This window comes from Trachemys scripta, unplaced genomic scaffold (genome assembly GCF_013100865.1).
Source record: "Trachemys scripta elegans isolate TJP31775 unplaced genomic scaffold, CAS_Tse_1.0 scaffold_125, whole genome shotgun sequence".
In the NCBI taxonomy this organism is placed as follows: Eukaryota; Metazoa; Chordata; order Testudines; family Emydidae; genus Trachemys; species Trachemys scripta.
Window position 1 is genome coordinate 1 of NW_023260498.1, and position 17,544 is coordinate 17,544.

A 17,544-nucleotide genomic window follows, 5' to 3' on the forward strand; every position below is an offset into this window, starting at 1 on the left:
AAGAAAGAAAGAAAGAAAGAAAGAAAGAAAGAAAGAAAGAAAGAAAGGGAGGAGAACAGAAATGAAAAGATAGAGGAAAGGAGGGAAGGGGACGGGAAAATACAGGAATGAAAATGGGTTGGAATGGAGAAGTAAATGGGACAGAAGGGAGATGGCCAGAAATGGGAGGAAGAGAGAGGGAAAGGGAGAGATCAGTTATTCAGTAATGCCAGTGCCAACAATGACTTGAGGCGAGTCTGCAAAGACCCTGTCTGCCGCTGTCCCTGCAGGAGCAAAGTGGGCAGAGAATCTGAGCAGGGCATTGTGCTCAGGTTCTCTTCTCAGGCCCTAGGAGGCTCTCCTCAGAGAGCCTGAGCCTCCGCTGGTGCAAGCTGGCTTAGCTCCATTGATGTCAGCGGAGTGCTGCTGATTCTTAGCTACGCAGCCAATTGCACCAACAGGTGCCGCAAAGGCACATTTCTAGCAAAACATCAGTACACTGTTTTTCCTTCCTCTGCTTCTCCCATTTTGCTTGAGGCAACTAAACAGAGAAGGCATCACTCTGATCTCTGCCCACTGATCTTGGCATGAACTAGGGAATGTACTTTGGCTGGACTCTGCAGCATCTGCTCATTAGTCTCTACCGTCAAGGAGCTCCTAATAACGTTACTGTTATGGGCTTCCCCCAGTGGCCAAATTCAACCTGTCATTCCTCAGGCAGCTACCCAAAGGCTGTTTGGATAAAGCTGCATGTCTAATATCACAGACCAACAGGCATCAGAGATGGAAAAGGCCTGACGGTCTCATGAAATCCTTCCCACTGAGGCCCTACAGCCCATTCACCAGGGGATTGTTCAATCCATTTTAGGCACCTCGAGTGATAGGCCTTTCACCACTACCCTGGGGGACTGTTCCCCAGCCCACCACAACTCATTGTCAGGAAAGGTTTGCTGGCATAGATGTATCTTGTATGCAGCGTAGTTGTAGCCATGTCAGTCCCAGGGGATTAGAAAGACAAGGTCGGGGAGGGAATATCTTTTATTGGACCAATTTCTATTGGGGAGAGACACAAGCTTTGGAGCCACACAGAGCTCTTCTTCAGGGCTGGGAAAGGTACTCCCAGCATCACAGCTAAATGCAGGGTGGAAGAGATTGTTTGTGGAACATACTGTAAGGGACCATTCAAGGTAGAGTGGCCCATTAAGATATAGTCATGAGACAAAAAGAGGGAGTTAGTGGGTTACATATTATCGTAATAAGTAGGGGTCCTACCAAATTCACGGATCCTGAAATCTGGTCTCCCCCATGAAATCTGTATCGTATACAAAAGACCAGATTTCATGGGGGAGACCAGCATTTCTCAAACTGAGGGTCCCAACCCAAAAGGTGGTCGTGGGGGGTTCACACGGTTATTGTACTGAGGTGCTGCTGTTGTCTTCAGAGCTGGGTGGCTGGAGAGTGGTGGCTGCTGGCCAATGGCCCAGCTCTGAAGGCAGCAGCGCAGCAGTCAGGGTGGCAATACTATATCCTGCCATCCTTACTTCTCTGCTGCTGCTGGCAGTGGCTCTGCCTTCAGAGCTGGGCTCCCGGCCAGCAGCTGCCACTCTCCAGTGCCCAGCTCTGAAGGCAGCGCCACCACCAGCAGTAAGGGTGGCAATTCTGCAACCCCTCCAACAACCATCTTGCAACCCCCACCCCTCCCACCCACCTACCCACCCACAGAGAGAGAGTCCCCTGTTGGGTCAGGACCCTACAGTTACTACACCGTGAAATTTCAGATTTAAATATATGAAATTTACTATTTTTAAAATTCTAGGACCGTGAAATTGACCAAAATGGACCGAGAATTGGTACGGCCCTAGTAATAAGCTATAAATCCAGTGTCTCTCTTCAGTCTCTGATTTTTACTGTCTAGCAGAGCAATGAATTTAAGCTTTCACACACTGAAGGAAAAAAGACAGGAAAGTTTCCTGGATATCATGCAAGAAAACACAGAATCATAGGACTGGAAGGGACCTCGAGAGGTCATCTAGTCCAGTCCCCTGCACTCATGGCAGGACCAAATACTGTCTAGACCATCCCTGACTGGTATTTGTCTAACCTGTTCTTAAAAATCTCCAATGATGGAGATTCCACAACCTCCCTAAGCAATTTATTCCAGTGCTTAACTAACCTGACAGTTAAGAAGTTTTTCCCCAAGTCCAACCTAAACTGCCCTTGCTGCAATTTAAGACCACTGCTTCTTGTCCTATCCTCAGGAGATTAATTAGAACAATTTTTCTCCCTCCTCCTTGTAACAACCTTTTATGTACTTGAAAACTGTTATGTCCCCTCTCCGTCTTCTCTTCTCCACACTAAACAAACTCATTTTTTTCCATCTTCCCTCATAGGTCATGTCTTCTAGACCTTTAATCATTTCTGTTGCTCTTCTCTGGACTTTCTCCAATTTGTCCACATTTTCCCTGCAGCGTGGCACCCAAAGCTGGACACAATACTCCAGTTGAGACTTAATCAGCATGGAGTAGAGCGGAAGAATTACTTCTCGTGTCTTGCTTTCAACACTCCTGTTAATACATCCCAGAATGATGTTCGCTTTTTTTGCAACAGTGTTACACTGTTAACACATATTTAGCTTGTGATCCACTATTACCCTCAGATCCTTTTCCGCAGTACTCCTTCCTAGGCAGTCATTTCCCATTTTGTATGTGTGCAACTGATCGTTCCTTCCTAAGTGGAGTTCTTTGCATTTGTCCTTGTTGAATTTCATCCTATTTACTTCAGACCATTTCTCCAATTTATCCAGATCATTTTGAATTTTAATTCTATTCTCCAAAGCACTTGCAACCCCTCCCAGCTTGGTATCGTCTGCAAACTTTATAAGTGTACTCTCTATGCCATTATCTAAATCATTGATGAAAATATTTAACAGAACCAGACCTGGAACTGATTCCCTCATGGGACCCACTTGATATTCCCTTCCAGCTTGACTGTGAACCACTGATGATTACTCTCTGGAAAGGATTTTCCAGCCAGTTATGCACACACCTTATAGCAGCTCCCTCTAGGTTGTATTTCCCTAGTTTGTTTATGAGAAGGTCATGCGAGACAGTATTAAAAGCCTTACTGAAGTCAAGATATACCACATCTACTGCTTTCCCCTATCCACAAGGCTTGTTACCCTCTCAAATACCTGACAGAACTTGCTGCAGTACAGAAATAAACCCCCCTCTGACCACACAACCCTAAGCTGTCACCTACTATGCCACACTGGAACCCTATGGGGTATCATCAAACAACTACAAGCCATGCTCAATGGGGACCCCGTCCTGAAAAAAAGCTTTCATGAACCCCCTCGTCTGGCCTTCAAAAAAACCCAACCTCTCCAAGCTCATCATCAGAAGCAAGCTCCCCACAGACCAGGACACACCAATGCATAGCGGCACCAGACCCTGCCAGAACAACAGATGCAAAACCTGCAGGCATATTTCCACTGCTATAATGACCAGCACCCCCACAACACACCTGTCAAGATCCATGGGTTCTACACATGCCTATCACAATATGCGGTGTACCTCATTCGATGCACTAAACGCTCCAGTAACAACTACGTGGGTAAAACCAGACAGTCACTACACTCTTGATTGAACTCACACAGGAAAATGATAAAAAGACACAAAACACCCTATAAGCTGTGGGTGAGCACTTTTCACAAAGCGATCACTCCATATCCGATCTCTCAGTCCTCATCCTCAAAGGAAACCTGCACAACACTTTCAAAAGACGAGCCTGGGAACTTAAATTCATTACTCTGCTAGACACTAAAAATCAGGGACTGAAGAGAGACACTGGATTTGTGGCTTATTACAACAACCTGTAACTCACTAACCCCCTCTTTTAGTCCTATGACTGCAGACGTGTTAACGGGCCGCTCTACCTTGAATAGTCCCTTACAATAAGTACTACTTACGCTGGACAATCTGTTCCACCCTGCATTTAGCTGTGATGTTGGGAGTACCTTTCCCAATCCTGAAGAAGAGCTCTGTGTGGCTCGAAAGCTTGTCTCTCTCACCCACCTGATATCTCTATAGATATATCTTGGCCAGTTTCACCCTCTGTTCCCAGTTAAGATTTAAAAGACTGGCACCATAACCCCACTTCCCCACCATTGACTTGTCTGGGCAAAGCCACATCATTCCTTTAATCTCGCTGCACAAACCTATCCCTCCAGCCCTGTGCCTGTCTTTTCTGCTCATCTCTGTATTCCCTCTAGTCTGCCAAGTATTGCAGGCCCCCAGGGAACAAAGGAAGCCACAACACGTTCTGGAGGATGCATGCATGAAGGGGACACGTACCCATCAATATCTGCGAGGTCCTCTTCATTGCGCAAGCTGAGCACGTAGAGGGTGGACATGGACACCACACTGGGAAGGAAAGAGAAGATTACACGCCCGGGGATAAGTATCTGCACTATGGCAGGAGGAAGGAGATTCTCCCTCTGCAGTACCACAGTGGCTATCTGTCTCAATGGTCCAAACCCATCAAGGTTAGGTGGGGCAGCTGCAGGCCAGCTACCACTCCCTTCCGAGCCTTACCCTGCTTACAGGGTCCTCATCCAGGGCTCTTTTTATCATCAGCTCTTTAGTTGGCTGGGGGGATTGCCATGAGCTACCCCCGTCTGAACAGGCAATAGGCCAGCACTGCTCAAGCAGGGGCACTGAGGCTGATGGCAGACAGAGGAGAGGAAAGGGATCTGGGATAGGAAGGGCATTCCAGATACAGAGGCCAGCACAGAGGGATGTGTGGAAACATGAGCTGGAGAAGGAAACAGAGGCCCCCTCCATTTGTGGGAGGTGCTGGTGGCGCAGAATATGTAGCCCAGGTGAAGCCAGGGGCCAAATTTAGCCCCAAGTAAGCAGGTGTGACTTCCATGGATATCTGTAAGAGCTGTGCCCACTTACTCCAGGAACCAGTTTGTCCCAGGAACCGTAACCCTGAGGTGGGATGGAGCAGTGCCAGGAGGGGGGCACGCCTAGTGTGGCTGGCGAGGAAGATGCTTTTAGTGGAACCAGCCGGAGTCAGCGAGCAGGAGGGTGTCACAGTGGAGGTGAGAGACCTGAGGGCTGGAAGGGGCTGGGTTTGGAGAGGCCGGGGCGGGGATCTCTCCCTCCAACAAAAGGCAGCTTAGCACATCTGAGCCCCTGCTCTGGGGGCAGTGCACGGCGAGACGGTTGTGCTGGTGAAGCTGCCTAACAGATGCTTGCGCAGTCCTTGCCCTCAGTGAGAGAACTGCAGGAAGTGCCACAGACGTGGAGCACAGTCCTCGTTTAAATCCTGCTGTGTTTGTGTGTGAGGACGATGCGCTCCAGAGCAGTTAGGCAAGACAAGGGTTAGGTATCTGCCTTGTTCCTGGGCTGATTTTCAAGAGGAAAGATGGTCTTGTGATTAAGGGAGTCAGGAGACCTGTGTTCCATTCCCAGCTCTGCTGCAGACTCCCTGTGTGACCATGGCCAATCACTTCCCTCTCTGTACCCGAGGGCCCCATCTGCAGAACAATACTGACCCGCCTTGCCCAGCACTGTCATTCATCACTGTTTGCAAAGTGCTCCGAGACCCTCAGATAAAAGCTACAAGGAACTTGTGAAGTATGAAGATTCCTGTCGTTTTACAGTGTTGTGGCTTGCAGAGGGGCACTAGCACAGAGCTGTGGGATGCTGGAGGAGTGCCATGCAGAGGTGGGTGATGTGTTGCAGGACAACGCCATGTACCAGTGGAATGTCCTGCAGAGGCAGGTGGCTGACGGCAAGGGAATGCCACGTGCCAAGGGCCAGCCGTGGGCAGGGTTTAGCCACAGGAGTCGCTGAGTGGTGTTGTTAGCAAAGGCACTTGGTTTTCTATCACTTGCTCTTGCATTTGGGGCATTTTGTCACAAATTCATTCAGGAAAACATGGTATGTTTAAAACAGAACAGAGCCATCCCTGCGGAGCCACATGGGGTGAGGAGGGGCAGGGATATATAAACGGAGATATACCTATCTCATAGAACTGGAAAGGACCTCGAAAGGTCATTGAGTCCAGCCCCCTGCTTTCACTAGCAGGACCAAGTACTGATTTTTGCCCCAGATCCCTAAGTGGCCCCCTCAAGGATTGAACTCACAACCCTGGGTTTAGCAGTCCAATGCTCAAACCACTAAGCTATCCCTCCCTCCTAGAGCCCAGCTGTGCCGTGGGGCGGGGGGAATCTCCCCAGGCTAGACCCCTGCTATGCCGTGGGGTGGGGGGAATCTCCCCAGGCTAGACCCCTGCTGTGCCGTGGAGCTGGGGGAATCTCCCCAGATTAGTCCCCACCCTGGCTGTGCCATGGGGCGGGGGAAGCACCTCCCAGTGCTGAGGGCAGAGAGCAGCCGCGGGACTGTGCAGTCTCTCACCTGAATGCCATGACGACGACCAAGGCGATGATGGTGCCTTGCAAGAAGCGCTGGCTGATGCAGGCTTGTTCCGTGATAACAGATGGGGACTGCAGGAGAAATGAAGGGGAATCAGCTGCCCGGCCAGTGCAGGGCTCACTGCATTTCTATTCCACTCTGCCCTGGGGCCTCTCCCCCGGGCCCCAGCCTTCCCCAGGATGGGAGGACTGCAGCGCAGGAGGCCATTCCTCCTGCATCCCACAATGCCCTTTGGTGGTCCTTGAAGCAGCAGCAGGATGGCTCATCCACAAGGCATTGGCTAGCCCCGCTGCGAGAGGCAGGATGGCCGCAGGGCACTAGGAGCAGGAGAAGGGGCAGCAGGAGGAGGACACAGCCAGTTCTGGCCTGACATAGGCCCCGCTCACATGTCCCCCACTGCAGAACACAGCCCCCAGGCTCTGCACCACTGCCCCAGAACACCCACACTGTCCAGACACACAGCCCCCTACCTCACACCCCACATCCCTTCACAAAAGGCCCCCGTACCTTGCTGGCCATTTTGTGGGGCCTCTTTTTGTGGGGCACACTTCCTGCACGGCTGAACTGACTTCCTGTTTGGCTGCAAGCAGAGAAGAGGAGTTGAGGTGAGATGTGCCTGGCCAGGCCCCCAAGGGAGCCCACTGGGTGGGATGGGGTGCAGGTTGGGAACCTGACTCAGTAACTGCAGGAGGAAAGCTTTGAGCACCGCGGTGGGCTAAAGGGCCCTGTCCGACAGCCTGGTTGTTGGTGAAGGTCCAAAGGGGTGAAAGGAAATGCAGGGTGAACTCTGCCCCCTCACCGAGCCATCCGGCAGGCAGGGCCTGAAAAATGGGCTTCACCTGCTCCTCACGGGTCGGAAAGCATTAACCCTCAGGACCTTTAAGACTAACAGAAGTATTGGGAGCATAAGCTTTCGTGGGTAAGAACCTCACTTCTTCAGATGCAACTCTGTTGCTTTTTACAGATTCAGACCAACACGGCTACCCCTCTGATACTTAACCCTCAGGACGCGGCTCACCCTGGGATGGGACGGTCGGACCGGACTGCCGTTTCTATGCTGCAGTCTTGTACACAGCCCGAGGTTCAGTTTGTTTCCCCGACAGCAGCTCATGGATCATCTCCAGTCCCCATTATCCTAGCACCGCACCAAGTTCTGATTTCCCCACATTCCCCACTGCCCGGCAGCCAGTGCCCGATGGGGGAATCTCCCTGTATTGCCCCTCACGCCAGTGCCAGGCAGCCAGCGCCCAAGGGGGAATCTCTCTGTATACCCCCCACGCCAGTGCCCGGCAGCCAGTGCCCGAGGGGGAATCTCCCTGTATACTCCCCATGCCAGTACCAGGCAGCCAGTGCCCGAGGGGGGGGATCTCCCTACATTGCCCCCCTTCCCGCAGTGCCAGGCTACCTGGACCCAAGGGGAAATTTCCCTACACCCACCTCCAACACCAGGCTGCCAGCGCCCAAGAGGAAATCTCCCTGCAACCCCACCCCAGTGTCTAGGCAGGTATCTCCCTGTATTCCCCCCAGTGCAGGCTGACTGGTGTACAGGCCTGAGGTGGGACGCTCCTTTCTGCTCCCCTGCCCCACGTTTGGAGAGGGAGGGAGGGCGCCTGTACCTGAACGCCCCAGAGCTGACCGTTGACTTCATGCTGTCCAGCCGCTTGAGCTTAGCCAGCTTGTGACTCCACCGTTCCAGCTCGTCAATGCGGGTCTCCAGGTTGTCGGTCAGTTTGCAGAGCTCCTTCACTGCCCCAACGTTCTCCATGAAGATCCGCTCCTGCCAGGGGCCACATTGTTCTGCATGAGCCCTCTCCGGGAGAAGAGGGACAGACTCACCCAAACCTGCCTGGCCTCCTTCAAATCTGTTGTCCTCTTGAGCCACTCCAGACCTCCCCTTCCCCAGTGGAAAGGTCACAGTGTGTCGCTCAGCACCCCGGTGGGGGGAAGGCATGAGAGGAAACCCACCCAACTGCAGACTAGCCATCGGGACACTGATATTTATACACATTGCTTAGTGCGCTTACTTCAAAACTGGATAAAGGAGGGTCTCTCAGGCACCAGCAGGCCTTGGCAACTGTCAGTGTACAGTCCTTCTCAATGACAGAGACATTCACCTACACCTCCAATCCTGACACTCCACAGAGCGAGCACCCTGCCAGCCTCCAGTACACCAGGGCACTCCAGTCCCAGGCCCCACTGCTCACAACTGCAGCGCTGTTCCATGGGGGTGGGGGGAGGTGCACTCTCAGGCGTCACCTAATTATCCCCAAACCCTTTCCCCTGTTTCTTCCCCCCACTGGGTCTTGTCATAATCCCAGCCTGAGTCTTGTGCACAACTGTTTGATCTATGTGCCTAGAACAATGGGGGCCTGGTCCTTGCCTGGGGACTCTGGACTCCGCAGGTAATTCATAGTAATAGGCAGGTCCCAGCTCAAAACCAACATGTTAAACTCTCCCCAGCGACCAGCAGGCAGCCAGTGCAGATCGTCCAGCCCCAGCGTAACATGCTCCTTGCGAGATACCCCACATAAACAGGCAGGCCCCCACCATGCTCAGCCCCAGCTCTTGCTTCCCTGTATGGTGCACTGCAGGAATCCAGTCGGTAGTGTACAAAACCACAGGGGCAGTAACAAGGTCCTACAAGAGTCAGATGCAGAAGGGAAAAAAAGACATGCCTGGCCACTGTTGCCACCTGGCCGTCTAACTGCAGAGGGGAATTGACCTGGAGCCAGGAAGGAACGGAGTCACCCAGGTTGGTTCTGTTCATTCCCACTACAGTCTACAGGCAAGTCAACCAAACCCCATGGTCAGCAATGCGAAAGGCAGCTGGTAAATCTCGTGAGATCAGCACGGACACCTGATTTTTATCCCCTGACGGTGGACATCATCTCCAAGGGAGCTAGTGTGGCCTCAGGCCACACCTGGGTCTGGATCCAGACTGCCCAGATCCAAGGAGTTCTGAGGGAGCCAGGTACTCCAAGCTGTCTTGCCACAACCTCCTTTGTCATCTGAACCAGAATGGGAAGATTAGATACAGAGTCCTAATTTGGCAAGTGATTTTTTTTGGGACGGGGCACAGGCCTCAGAACAGCCTACTTAAGGGAAGCCAGGAACCTGCCCTCCCTCAAGAACTGCTGTCAATGCCCACTAATGCTGGGCTCAGGTCTTCCCCAGCGGCCCTCACCAACCAGGAATGACCTGAGTCCAGAGTCCAGGTTGCGAAGTGACGCCAATGCTAGCTCACAGAACACACCTAGCTGAAACTCAAGCAGGAAAGACTTGGTTTAAAAGTGTTGGCAAGAGACCATTTCCTAGGTGTTAGATTTTGACTCTGTTTCACCTTTACCTTTACGTGAAGGGGAAAAAGAAAACACACCAAAATTCACCATCCTCCCCCCACCCTTATAATCACCAGTTCCTACTCTTCCCCCATCTGGTCTGTGGAGGGTACCACTAACCTTATTCACCACCAGGAAGTTCTCGATGGTTTTCCCATTGGCAAAGACCATGTCCCCAGTGTCTTTCACTGCTTCGGGAAGGATCTCCTTCACTTCCTGAGCAATGACACCTGCACGGAAACCACAGCACCACTCACCATGATTCTGGCCCCCGAGATGCCTTCCACAATAGCTGACTACTTCTCACGAGTCACTTGGTTGCTGACATGAACCCCACACACTATGCAGTGATTAATAAGAAACCAATATCCATCCCCGAGCTATCAAGACAGAGTGTAGGGACTTAATTTCCTGAAAGGCCTGCGCACAGTCAGAACGTAATCTCAGTCTAAAGCCAGTGAAAAACAGCTGGGAAAGGGACAACTGGATAAAGACTGACTCCCAGGTTCTTTGTATACCATATATGTATTCTATCATTTCTTTGGACTGCTGCAGGGCAGGAATGAGAGACATCAGCTCAGCTAGCATGGAGCAGCAGGGGGCGCTGTGAGTTATGACTAAAGAGCAACATTAGTTTGCACTAGAACTCCCACATAGCATACAACTGTGAGGATGAAGACCGTGGGTTGGTGCAGGGACCGTACCTGTCTCAGACGTGCTTTCAATGCCCACAGTGGTGGCGAACTCTGGCTTGTAGTTATAATGCACCAGCCGCATACGGGAGATCCTCTTCAGCTGTTCTGTGGTGTCCACCTGGGACAAGGCAAACACATGAGATCTATAAGTAGGACGCTGTTCTTTAATAGTCCAAGAATCTGGCTCCAGGCAGCAAAGAGCAATGGCCACAAGAGCGCTCATCAGTGTCTACAGCAGCAGGTCCCATAGACACGAGACCCAGAATGAGAATGCCCACCTGCTGGACACAGTCTGCTAACCAGCCAGGATTAAAATCCAGGATTCATCAAAAAAGGACCAGGTCAAATGACTCAAGAAAAGGGAGCCAGCCCCATCACATCCCCACACACCATGGGAAGGGGCAAAGACAGCTCTCAGAGATTTGAAGACCTCACTGCATCTAGTAACATTTGACTTTGCTGGAAGAGATTATCCAGATCAGTTAAATTAAGAACCTGCCAGGGCCTTCCCACAGGGCTCTGATTGGCTCTGATCTGAGGCTGGATAAAGTTTGGCTTGACGTCTTTGGTGGTTTTCACGTTTGTTGTTCGGCACTTTCTGGTTCCAGCTAGAAGAAGAGCTGAAATTCCATGAGACAGGCTGTGCCTGGGACAGAGGCTGTTCTGTTCTCATGGGATTTCCAGCTTGCAGGGTATGAGGCAGCTCACAAGCTCTCCTGTACTCAAGGGCTCTCCAGCTCAGCTGTGCAGATGGAGCATGCTCATATGAACACGCGAACTTTTTGAACATAAAAATGGCCCTGCTGGGTCAGACCAAGGGTCCATCTAGCCCAGTATCCTGTCTTCCAACAGTGGCCAATGCCCAGTGCCCCAGAGGGAATGAACAGAACAGGTAATCATCAAGTGATCCATCCCCTGTCACCCATTCCCAGCTTCTGACAAACAGAAGCTAGGGACACCATCCCTGCCCATCCCGGCTAATAGCCATTGATGGACCTATCCTCCATGAACTTATCTAGTTCTTTTTTGAACCCTGTTATAGTCTTGGCCTTCACAACATCCTCTGGCAAGGAGTTCCACAGGTTGACTGTGTGTTGTGTGAAAAAATTCTTCCTTTTGTTTGTTTTAAGCCTGCTGCCTATTAATTTCATTTGGTGACCCCTAGTTCTTGTTATGAGACAGAGTAAATAACACGTCCTTATTTACTTTCTCCACAGCCGTCATGATTTTATAGACCTCTATCATATCCCCCCTTAGTTGTCTCTTTTCCAAGATGAAGACTCCCAGTCTTAATAATAGCTCCTCATATGGCAGCCATTCTATACCCCTAAAATTTTTTGTTGCCCTTTTCTGAACCTTTTCCAATTCCAATATATCTTTTTTGTAGTGGAGCGACCACATCTGCACAGAATATTCAAGATGTGGGCGTACCATGGATTTATATAGGCATTATGATATTTTCTGTCTTATTATCTATCCCTTTCTTAATGATTCCCAACATTCTGTTCACTTTTTGGACTGCCGCTGCACATTCAGTAGATGTTTTCAGAGAACTATACACAATGACTCCAAGATCTCTTTCTTGAGTGGTAACAGCCAATTTAGACCCCATCATTTTATATCTATAGTTGGGATTATGTTTTCCAATGTGCATTACTCTGCATTTATCAAAATTGAATTTAATTTGCCATTTGGTTGCCCAGTCAGCCAGTTTTGAGAGATCCTTTTGTAGCTCTTCGCAGTCTGCCTGGGTCTTAACTACCTTTAGTAATATTGTGTCATCTGCAAATTTTGCCACCTCACTGTTTAGCCCTTTTTCCAGATAATTTATGAATATGATGAATAGGACTGGCCCCAGTATAGATCCCTGGGGGGCACCACTATTTACCTCTTTCCAGTCTGAAAACTGACCATTTATTCCTACCCTTTGTTTCCTATCTTTTAACTAGTTACCAATCCATGAAAGCACCTTCCCTCTTATCCTGTGGCAGCTTACTTTGCTTAAGAGCCTTTGGTGAGGGACCTTGTCAAAGGCTTTTTGAAAATCTAAGTACACTATATCCACTGGATCCCCCTTGTCCACATGCTTGTTGACCCCTTTAAAGAATTCTAGTAGATTGTAAAGGGAAATCATGCCTCACCAAACACCATGTTGACTTTTCCCCAACAAATTACGATCATCTATATGTCTGACAACTCTGTTATTTACTATAGTTTCAACCAGTTCGCACGGTACTGAGGTCAGGCTTACTGGCCTGTAATTGCCAGGATCACCTCTGGAGCCCTTTTAAAAAAAATTGGCATCATATTAGCTATCCTCCAGTCATTTGGTACAGAAACTGATTTAGGTGCCTCTCCAGCCCCGCCACCCCACTCAGATTGGCCTCCTGTGTCCTGCCAGCCTTCCCCAGCTCTCACCTCCTGGATGTCGTCTTTTGCTCGGATGTCTGACGGGTGCATCAGCGATCCCATGACTTTCACGTTGCCATGGACCACCAGGGCTTCATCGGGGCGGTCGGTGTTGATGCCAACTCGGCCGTGGTGAAAAACCGTGTCAGGGAGCTGAGCCCGCTGCCAGAGGACGTCACTGTCACTCTCAAACTGACCCGGGTTAGAGGCCTGTGGAGAGGCAAGAGGGCAGCGACTGAAGAGCGTCCAGAGCAGCAGCAGAGACGAAACCAAAGAGAAGAGGGGCCAGTGCTGTTAGGCAGAGACAGCGTGAGCACTGGGGGCTTCAACAGACTCATCCCCCTGAAACATGCACCAGAGGGCCAGGGTGCCATGTGCAGCTGGGATGGATGGTGCATGGATGCCCCCACACAGAGGGTTACACTCCTATGTGATGAGAAGACCCCAGAGCTATCATGGCTGCCTGCCATGGTTCATGGCATCTGCATTCTAGCCCGGGCTTCCCGTCACCAGCAGGGATGGGGAAACGTGGTAAACTGGCTTAAGGAGCAGCAATGGAGCCTGCGTCAAGACTGAACTGCGCAGCCAGGCTGCGCCCTTATTCTAAGGTTACCTTGTATGTGAGGTGGGATGGAACCTTTGGGAGCCCAGGGCAGCCTGGGAAGGACAAGGAACCATGTTGGGTTTAACTGGCAAGTGTCTGCAGACCCAGCAATGTCAGGATATGCCTGTGATAAAATATCCACAGCCCCAGACTCAGGGCTCAGGTCAGATGACTCAGGCTTGTGGGGCTGTAAAATTGCAATGTAGATGTTTGGGTTCTGGCTGGAGCCTGGGCTCTGAGACCCTCCCCCACTGCGGGGTCTCAGAGCACAGGCTTCAGCCTGAGCCCAAATGTCTACACTGCAATTTTACAGCCCCACAGCGTGAACCTGCTGCCCCAGCCAGTCGTGGCCAGGCTGCGGGGTGTTTATTGCAGTGCAGACACACCCTAAGAGGCTCCCTGTCCAGCCTCCGATGGAAAAGCTCAGGCGTAGGTACTTGAATTGTTATCAGGTTGTGACCGCAGAGCTCGAAAGCCAGCAGTACCAGCTCCCCAGGAGGCTGCTAGGGGAGCAACCCGCCTGGACTCCCCCCCTCTCCCCTCCCAGTGCAGGGCAGCACGGTTAGCAGAGGACACACATGGCCCTGGGGTCATTGTGGGCGTGATGCAGAGCTCTGCGCAGTATGAAGCAATGCAACAAAACCAGACAGAGGAGCAGGAGACAGGCGTTCTGTGGGGGCCAAGGAGGGGTGAGGACTTTGCTCCCCATGCCTGAGGCAACAAAGCCCTGCCTGCACTTTGTGAGGAAACAGCCCTGCAGTGGGGTGTTCTCTGCTCTCTGATTGAGACTCTCTCAGCAGGCACCGGCCAATAGAATCAGACTAAACGCAGCATCTGCGTCCACACCTTTCTTCTCCCATTTCCTGAGCCTTACACTACCTGAACCCCTGGAATTGTGCTGATGCTCTCCCTGCCCAAAACGAGGACCACACAGACTCATCTCCCCAGAGGCCAGCACTGCTGGGACTGGGACTGCATGAGAGCAGGGGGCTACCAGGATGTGCCAACTCTCCCAACCTGGAGCAAGGATCATACTGAATCCCGCAAGGTGCTGCTGTGGGGTCTCTCACAGGGAGCTACTGGGCTGTATCTTATCTCCACACTGGCTAGGCCACAGCTGCAGCTGTGCCCTGCTCAGGGGGTTGAGTCTGTGTGGTCCAGCCTGTCTCTTTTTCCCACAGCTCTGTTGTGGAGCCCCCCGGAGGCTGCATAGCTTGTAATGTACTTACTTGTCTGCAGACTCCGGGGTCCCCGTCCGCCCTCCGTTTGTGTTTTACCCCCGAACTGGCCCTTTGCTAGAGGAAACGGACAAAGCACTTAAAAGGCAGAGACAGCCAATCACAACGTCACAGCCTGACTCTCACTGCTTCTGAGCAGCCACACGGGGCCGGAACCGAGCTACGTTCCTTAGATTCCCCATGGGAGACAAGAGCTCAACTAGCTGAACGCTGGGAGAACCTGTCAGGGGAATCCGGTCTCTTTCCTGCCTGGCCTTGACTACAGCCTTCAGCACTGCTGCCCCTCAGGCATCTGGAAAATTCAGCCAGGACACCCACTGAAGGTCCCAAGACAGCACCATTCCCTCACTCCCCATAGCCCCTTCCCGGGCAACATATCCCCAGCCTTGCACTCCCCTCCTGGAGAACGTGCCTTCTTCTCTGTCCGTGTCTCTCTGTGCTGGGCTCCTGCAGGAACACGTGGGCTGCCTTCTTCATAAAGTGCGGGAAGGGTTGGGAGCGGGGTCCCAGAAAGCGAGGCAGAGAACGGGGGGAAGGGCAGCAGGGGTCTTGAAGAGCCAGGCAAAGGGTTGGTGGGGGAACTGAAAAGCCAGAGAAGGGGGCAAGGAGCCCCAAAACAGTCAAGCAAAGGGCAGTGGAGCCCCTGAGAGGCGGAGGGAGGATAGGGGTGTTCTGTGAGTCAGGAGAAAAACTTACTCTGACGATGATGCGCTCGGAGATGTGGGCAGCCAGCGTGTAGGTCTGGTTCTGGGCATGGGCCTGGAGGGCCACCACGAGCATGAAGTACCTGCAAATGACAGACACCCACAAGGGTCATCTGCAGCAGGAGAGGAGCGCATCCCTGCGGGGGCACAGGACATGGCGGATATTGCCTCCCCTCACAGAGACAGGGAAGTCCCCATGCCACAGCGAGCACAGCTGGAATTCCAAAACTTCCCCCAGACAGGGACACACCTCTCACGGGCACTGTCTGATCCCGCCAGCACTCAGGTCTCCAAACATCCGCTGCCCCCATGGCAGCACTCCTCTACTGTAGCCCTGTCTACAAGTCTGGTCTCCTCCAAGGCCTGCAGCGGGACCTGCCCAGGTGAGGGTCCTATCGGTGCTCACAAGCTAAGCAGGGCTGGGCTCAGCTCGGTACTTAGACCGGAGGTTGGAAAAGAAACCCAGGTTACCACGGTGACTGGTGCTAGTGACTGAGTAGAGTTCGCTCTTCACTCCATGTCGGTACTGAGCCAGCTCCTCAGCACGGTGCCAGGGGCCGCAGCGCTGTTGGAGCCCCAGGCCCAGCTTTCAGATGGTCATGGATGCTTGCCCTGGGGCTCTCCCTACAAACGCTTCAGCCAGCGCATTCGGTGTCTGGCAGGACAGCTCCTCAGCACCCTTCCCCATACCCCTTTCCGTTCTGTCTGTCATGGCCGCCTGCATGAAGTAGCAGTGCTCCCGGCCAGCAGGGGCAGCTCTGCAGCAGTCTGCTCCCCAGTTTGGCCTCCCTGAGTCCCACGTACGCAGCCCCGCCAAACCCCCGTTGCAGGCTTGGAGGGAACCATGCTACTCCATACCTCTGGTCAGGGTTGGGCTTGCCCTTCTTCCTCATGTTATTAGCCGTGGTCTCGCTGAAATGCAGCCGCCCCACGGTGACCTTCGTGACCTGCTCCGGAGGCAGGTTGACCCTGGAGGGGGAAGCAGAGGAGCCACTGAGGACACAGAGCTGGAAAGGAGGTCGCACAGAAAACGGCCATTTCCCCTCATGTGGGAAGATCAGCCCCCAGTTGCAATCATCTAGGGAACTCCCACCTCTCCCTCACTTCAGAGGGTGCTGCCAAAATGCCTCAGATCAGGCTCTGGGAGTCAGGGGGACCCACCACAGGTTAGTTGAGCTCTGGGCGTGGAGGGGAGAGGAGTCATTGTTTTGGGAAGTGAAGGAGTCAGAGAGAGAGAACACTTTAGATGCACTACCCGCCTGAGCCCTCCATGCTAGCTCCCCGTAGTACCCCCTCGCCCTACTCTGTCCTCCTACCCTCAGGGGTCCTCATACCAGGATCCCTCAATCTCCCCCCTCCTTGGGTGGCTCTCCTGTGACAGGGTCCCCACGTTCAGGCCGCCACGTCCTGGGCAGTACTCACGTGACAGGGTTGAAGGGCCGTTTGCTGCGGTCAGACTGTGACTGCTCTATGTTGATCGATTGGTTCAAGGCCTCTAACTGAAGGGAAAGATCCAGGAACATTACAGAGAGTGGAACAGCAGGGCTTTCTCCTCTCTCAGCCCCTTTTCCCAAGCCACAGTTGTCCCAAGGACAATCCATCCAGCCACTTACCCACAATACATCAACAGTGCCAATCACCCCAGCGTCTGGGCACCCATAATTACCCCCTGGGAATTTGTCTCACTGGCACCATAACTCCTGCTCAGAAAAGGCCATATTTACTTTGTTCCCTTACCATTGCCTGTACCTCCCCTCCTCTTCTCCAGCTGTAAGAGAGGGCAGGAGTTTCCTGCACCGACGGGGCCAGACTGCCTGATCCCTGCTCCTCACACACAGACCCAAATGTACAGGCACTGATGTACATACACACATACAGAGCCCTAAGATAGGGTTACCATACGTCCGGATTTTCCCGGACATGTCCAGCTTTTTGGGCTCCAAATCCCCGTCTGGGGGAAATCCCAAAAAGCCGGACATGTCCGGGAAAATTGGGACATGCGGGCGGCGGTGCTGGGCCGGGGGCCGGGGACGCCGAGCACCGGGGGCTGGCGGAGCCGAGCACCGGCGGTGCCGGGGACCAGGGGGCCGGCGGGGCTGAGCGCCGGGGGTGCCGGGGACCGGGGGCACCGAGC

General features: G+C 52.6%; 1 protein-coding gene across 1 annotated transcript in view; it reads right to left on the reverse strand.

Annotated features, from left to right (window-relative positions):
* Nucleotides 1–4,331: 4,331 nt before the first annotated feature.
* The window catches only part of LOC117870276 (myelin regulatory factor-like), a gene marked incomplete at both ends in the record, with an annotated part of 46,889 nt that continues 33,676 nt past the window's right edge, over nucleotides 4,332–17,544 (reverse strand). The window contains 11 exons of the mRNA XM_034757365.1: nucleotides 4,332–4,400; nucleotides 6,405–6,493; nucleotides 6,930–7,002; nucleotides 8,039–8,199; nucleotides 9,881–9,990; nucleotides 10,465–10,573; nucleotides 12,874–13,074; nucleotides 14,698–14,763; nucleotides 15,403–15,493; nucleotides 16,269–16,379; nucleotides 16,833–16,909. Coding sequence (XP_034613256.1) covers nucleotides 4,332–4,400; nucleotides 6,405–6,493; nucleotides 6,930–7,002; nucleotides 8,039–8,199; nucleotides 9,881–9,990; nucleotides 10,465–10,573; nucleotides 12,874–13,074; nucleotides 14,698–14,763; nucleotides 15,403–15,493; nucleotides 16,269–16,379; nucleotides 16,833–16,909 — 1,157 coding nt within the window. The remainder of the gene's footprint in view (nucleotides 4,401–6,404; nucleotides 6,494–6,929; nucleotides 7,003–8,038; nucleotides 8,200–9,880; nucleotides 9,991–10,464; nucleotides 10,574–12,873; nucleotides 13,075–14,697; nucleotides 14,764–15,402; nucleotides 15,494–16,268; nucleotides 16,380–16,832; nucleotides 16,910–17,544) is intronic.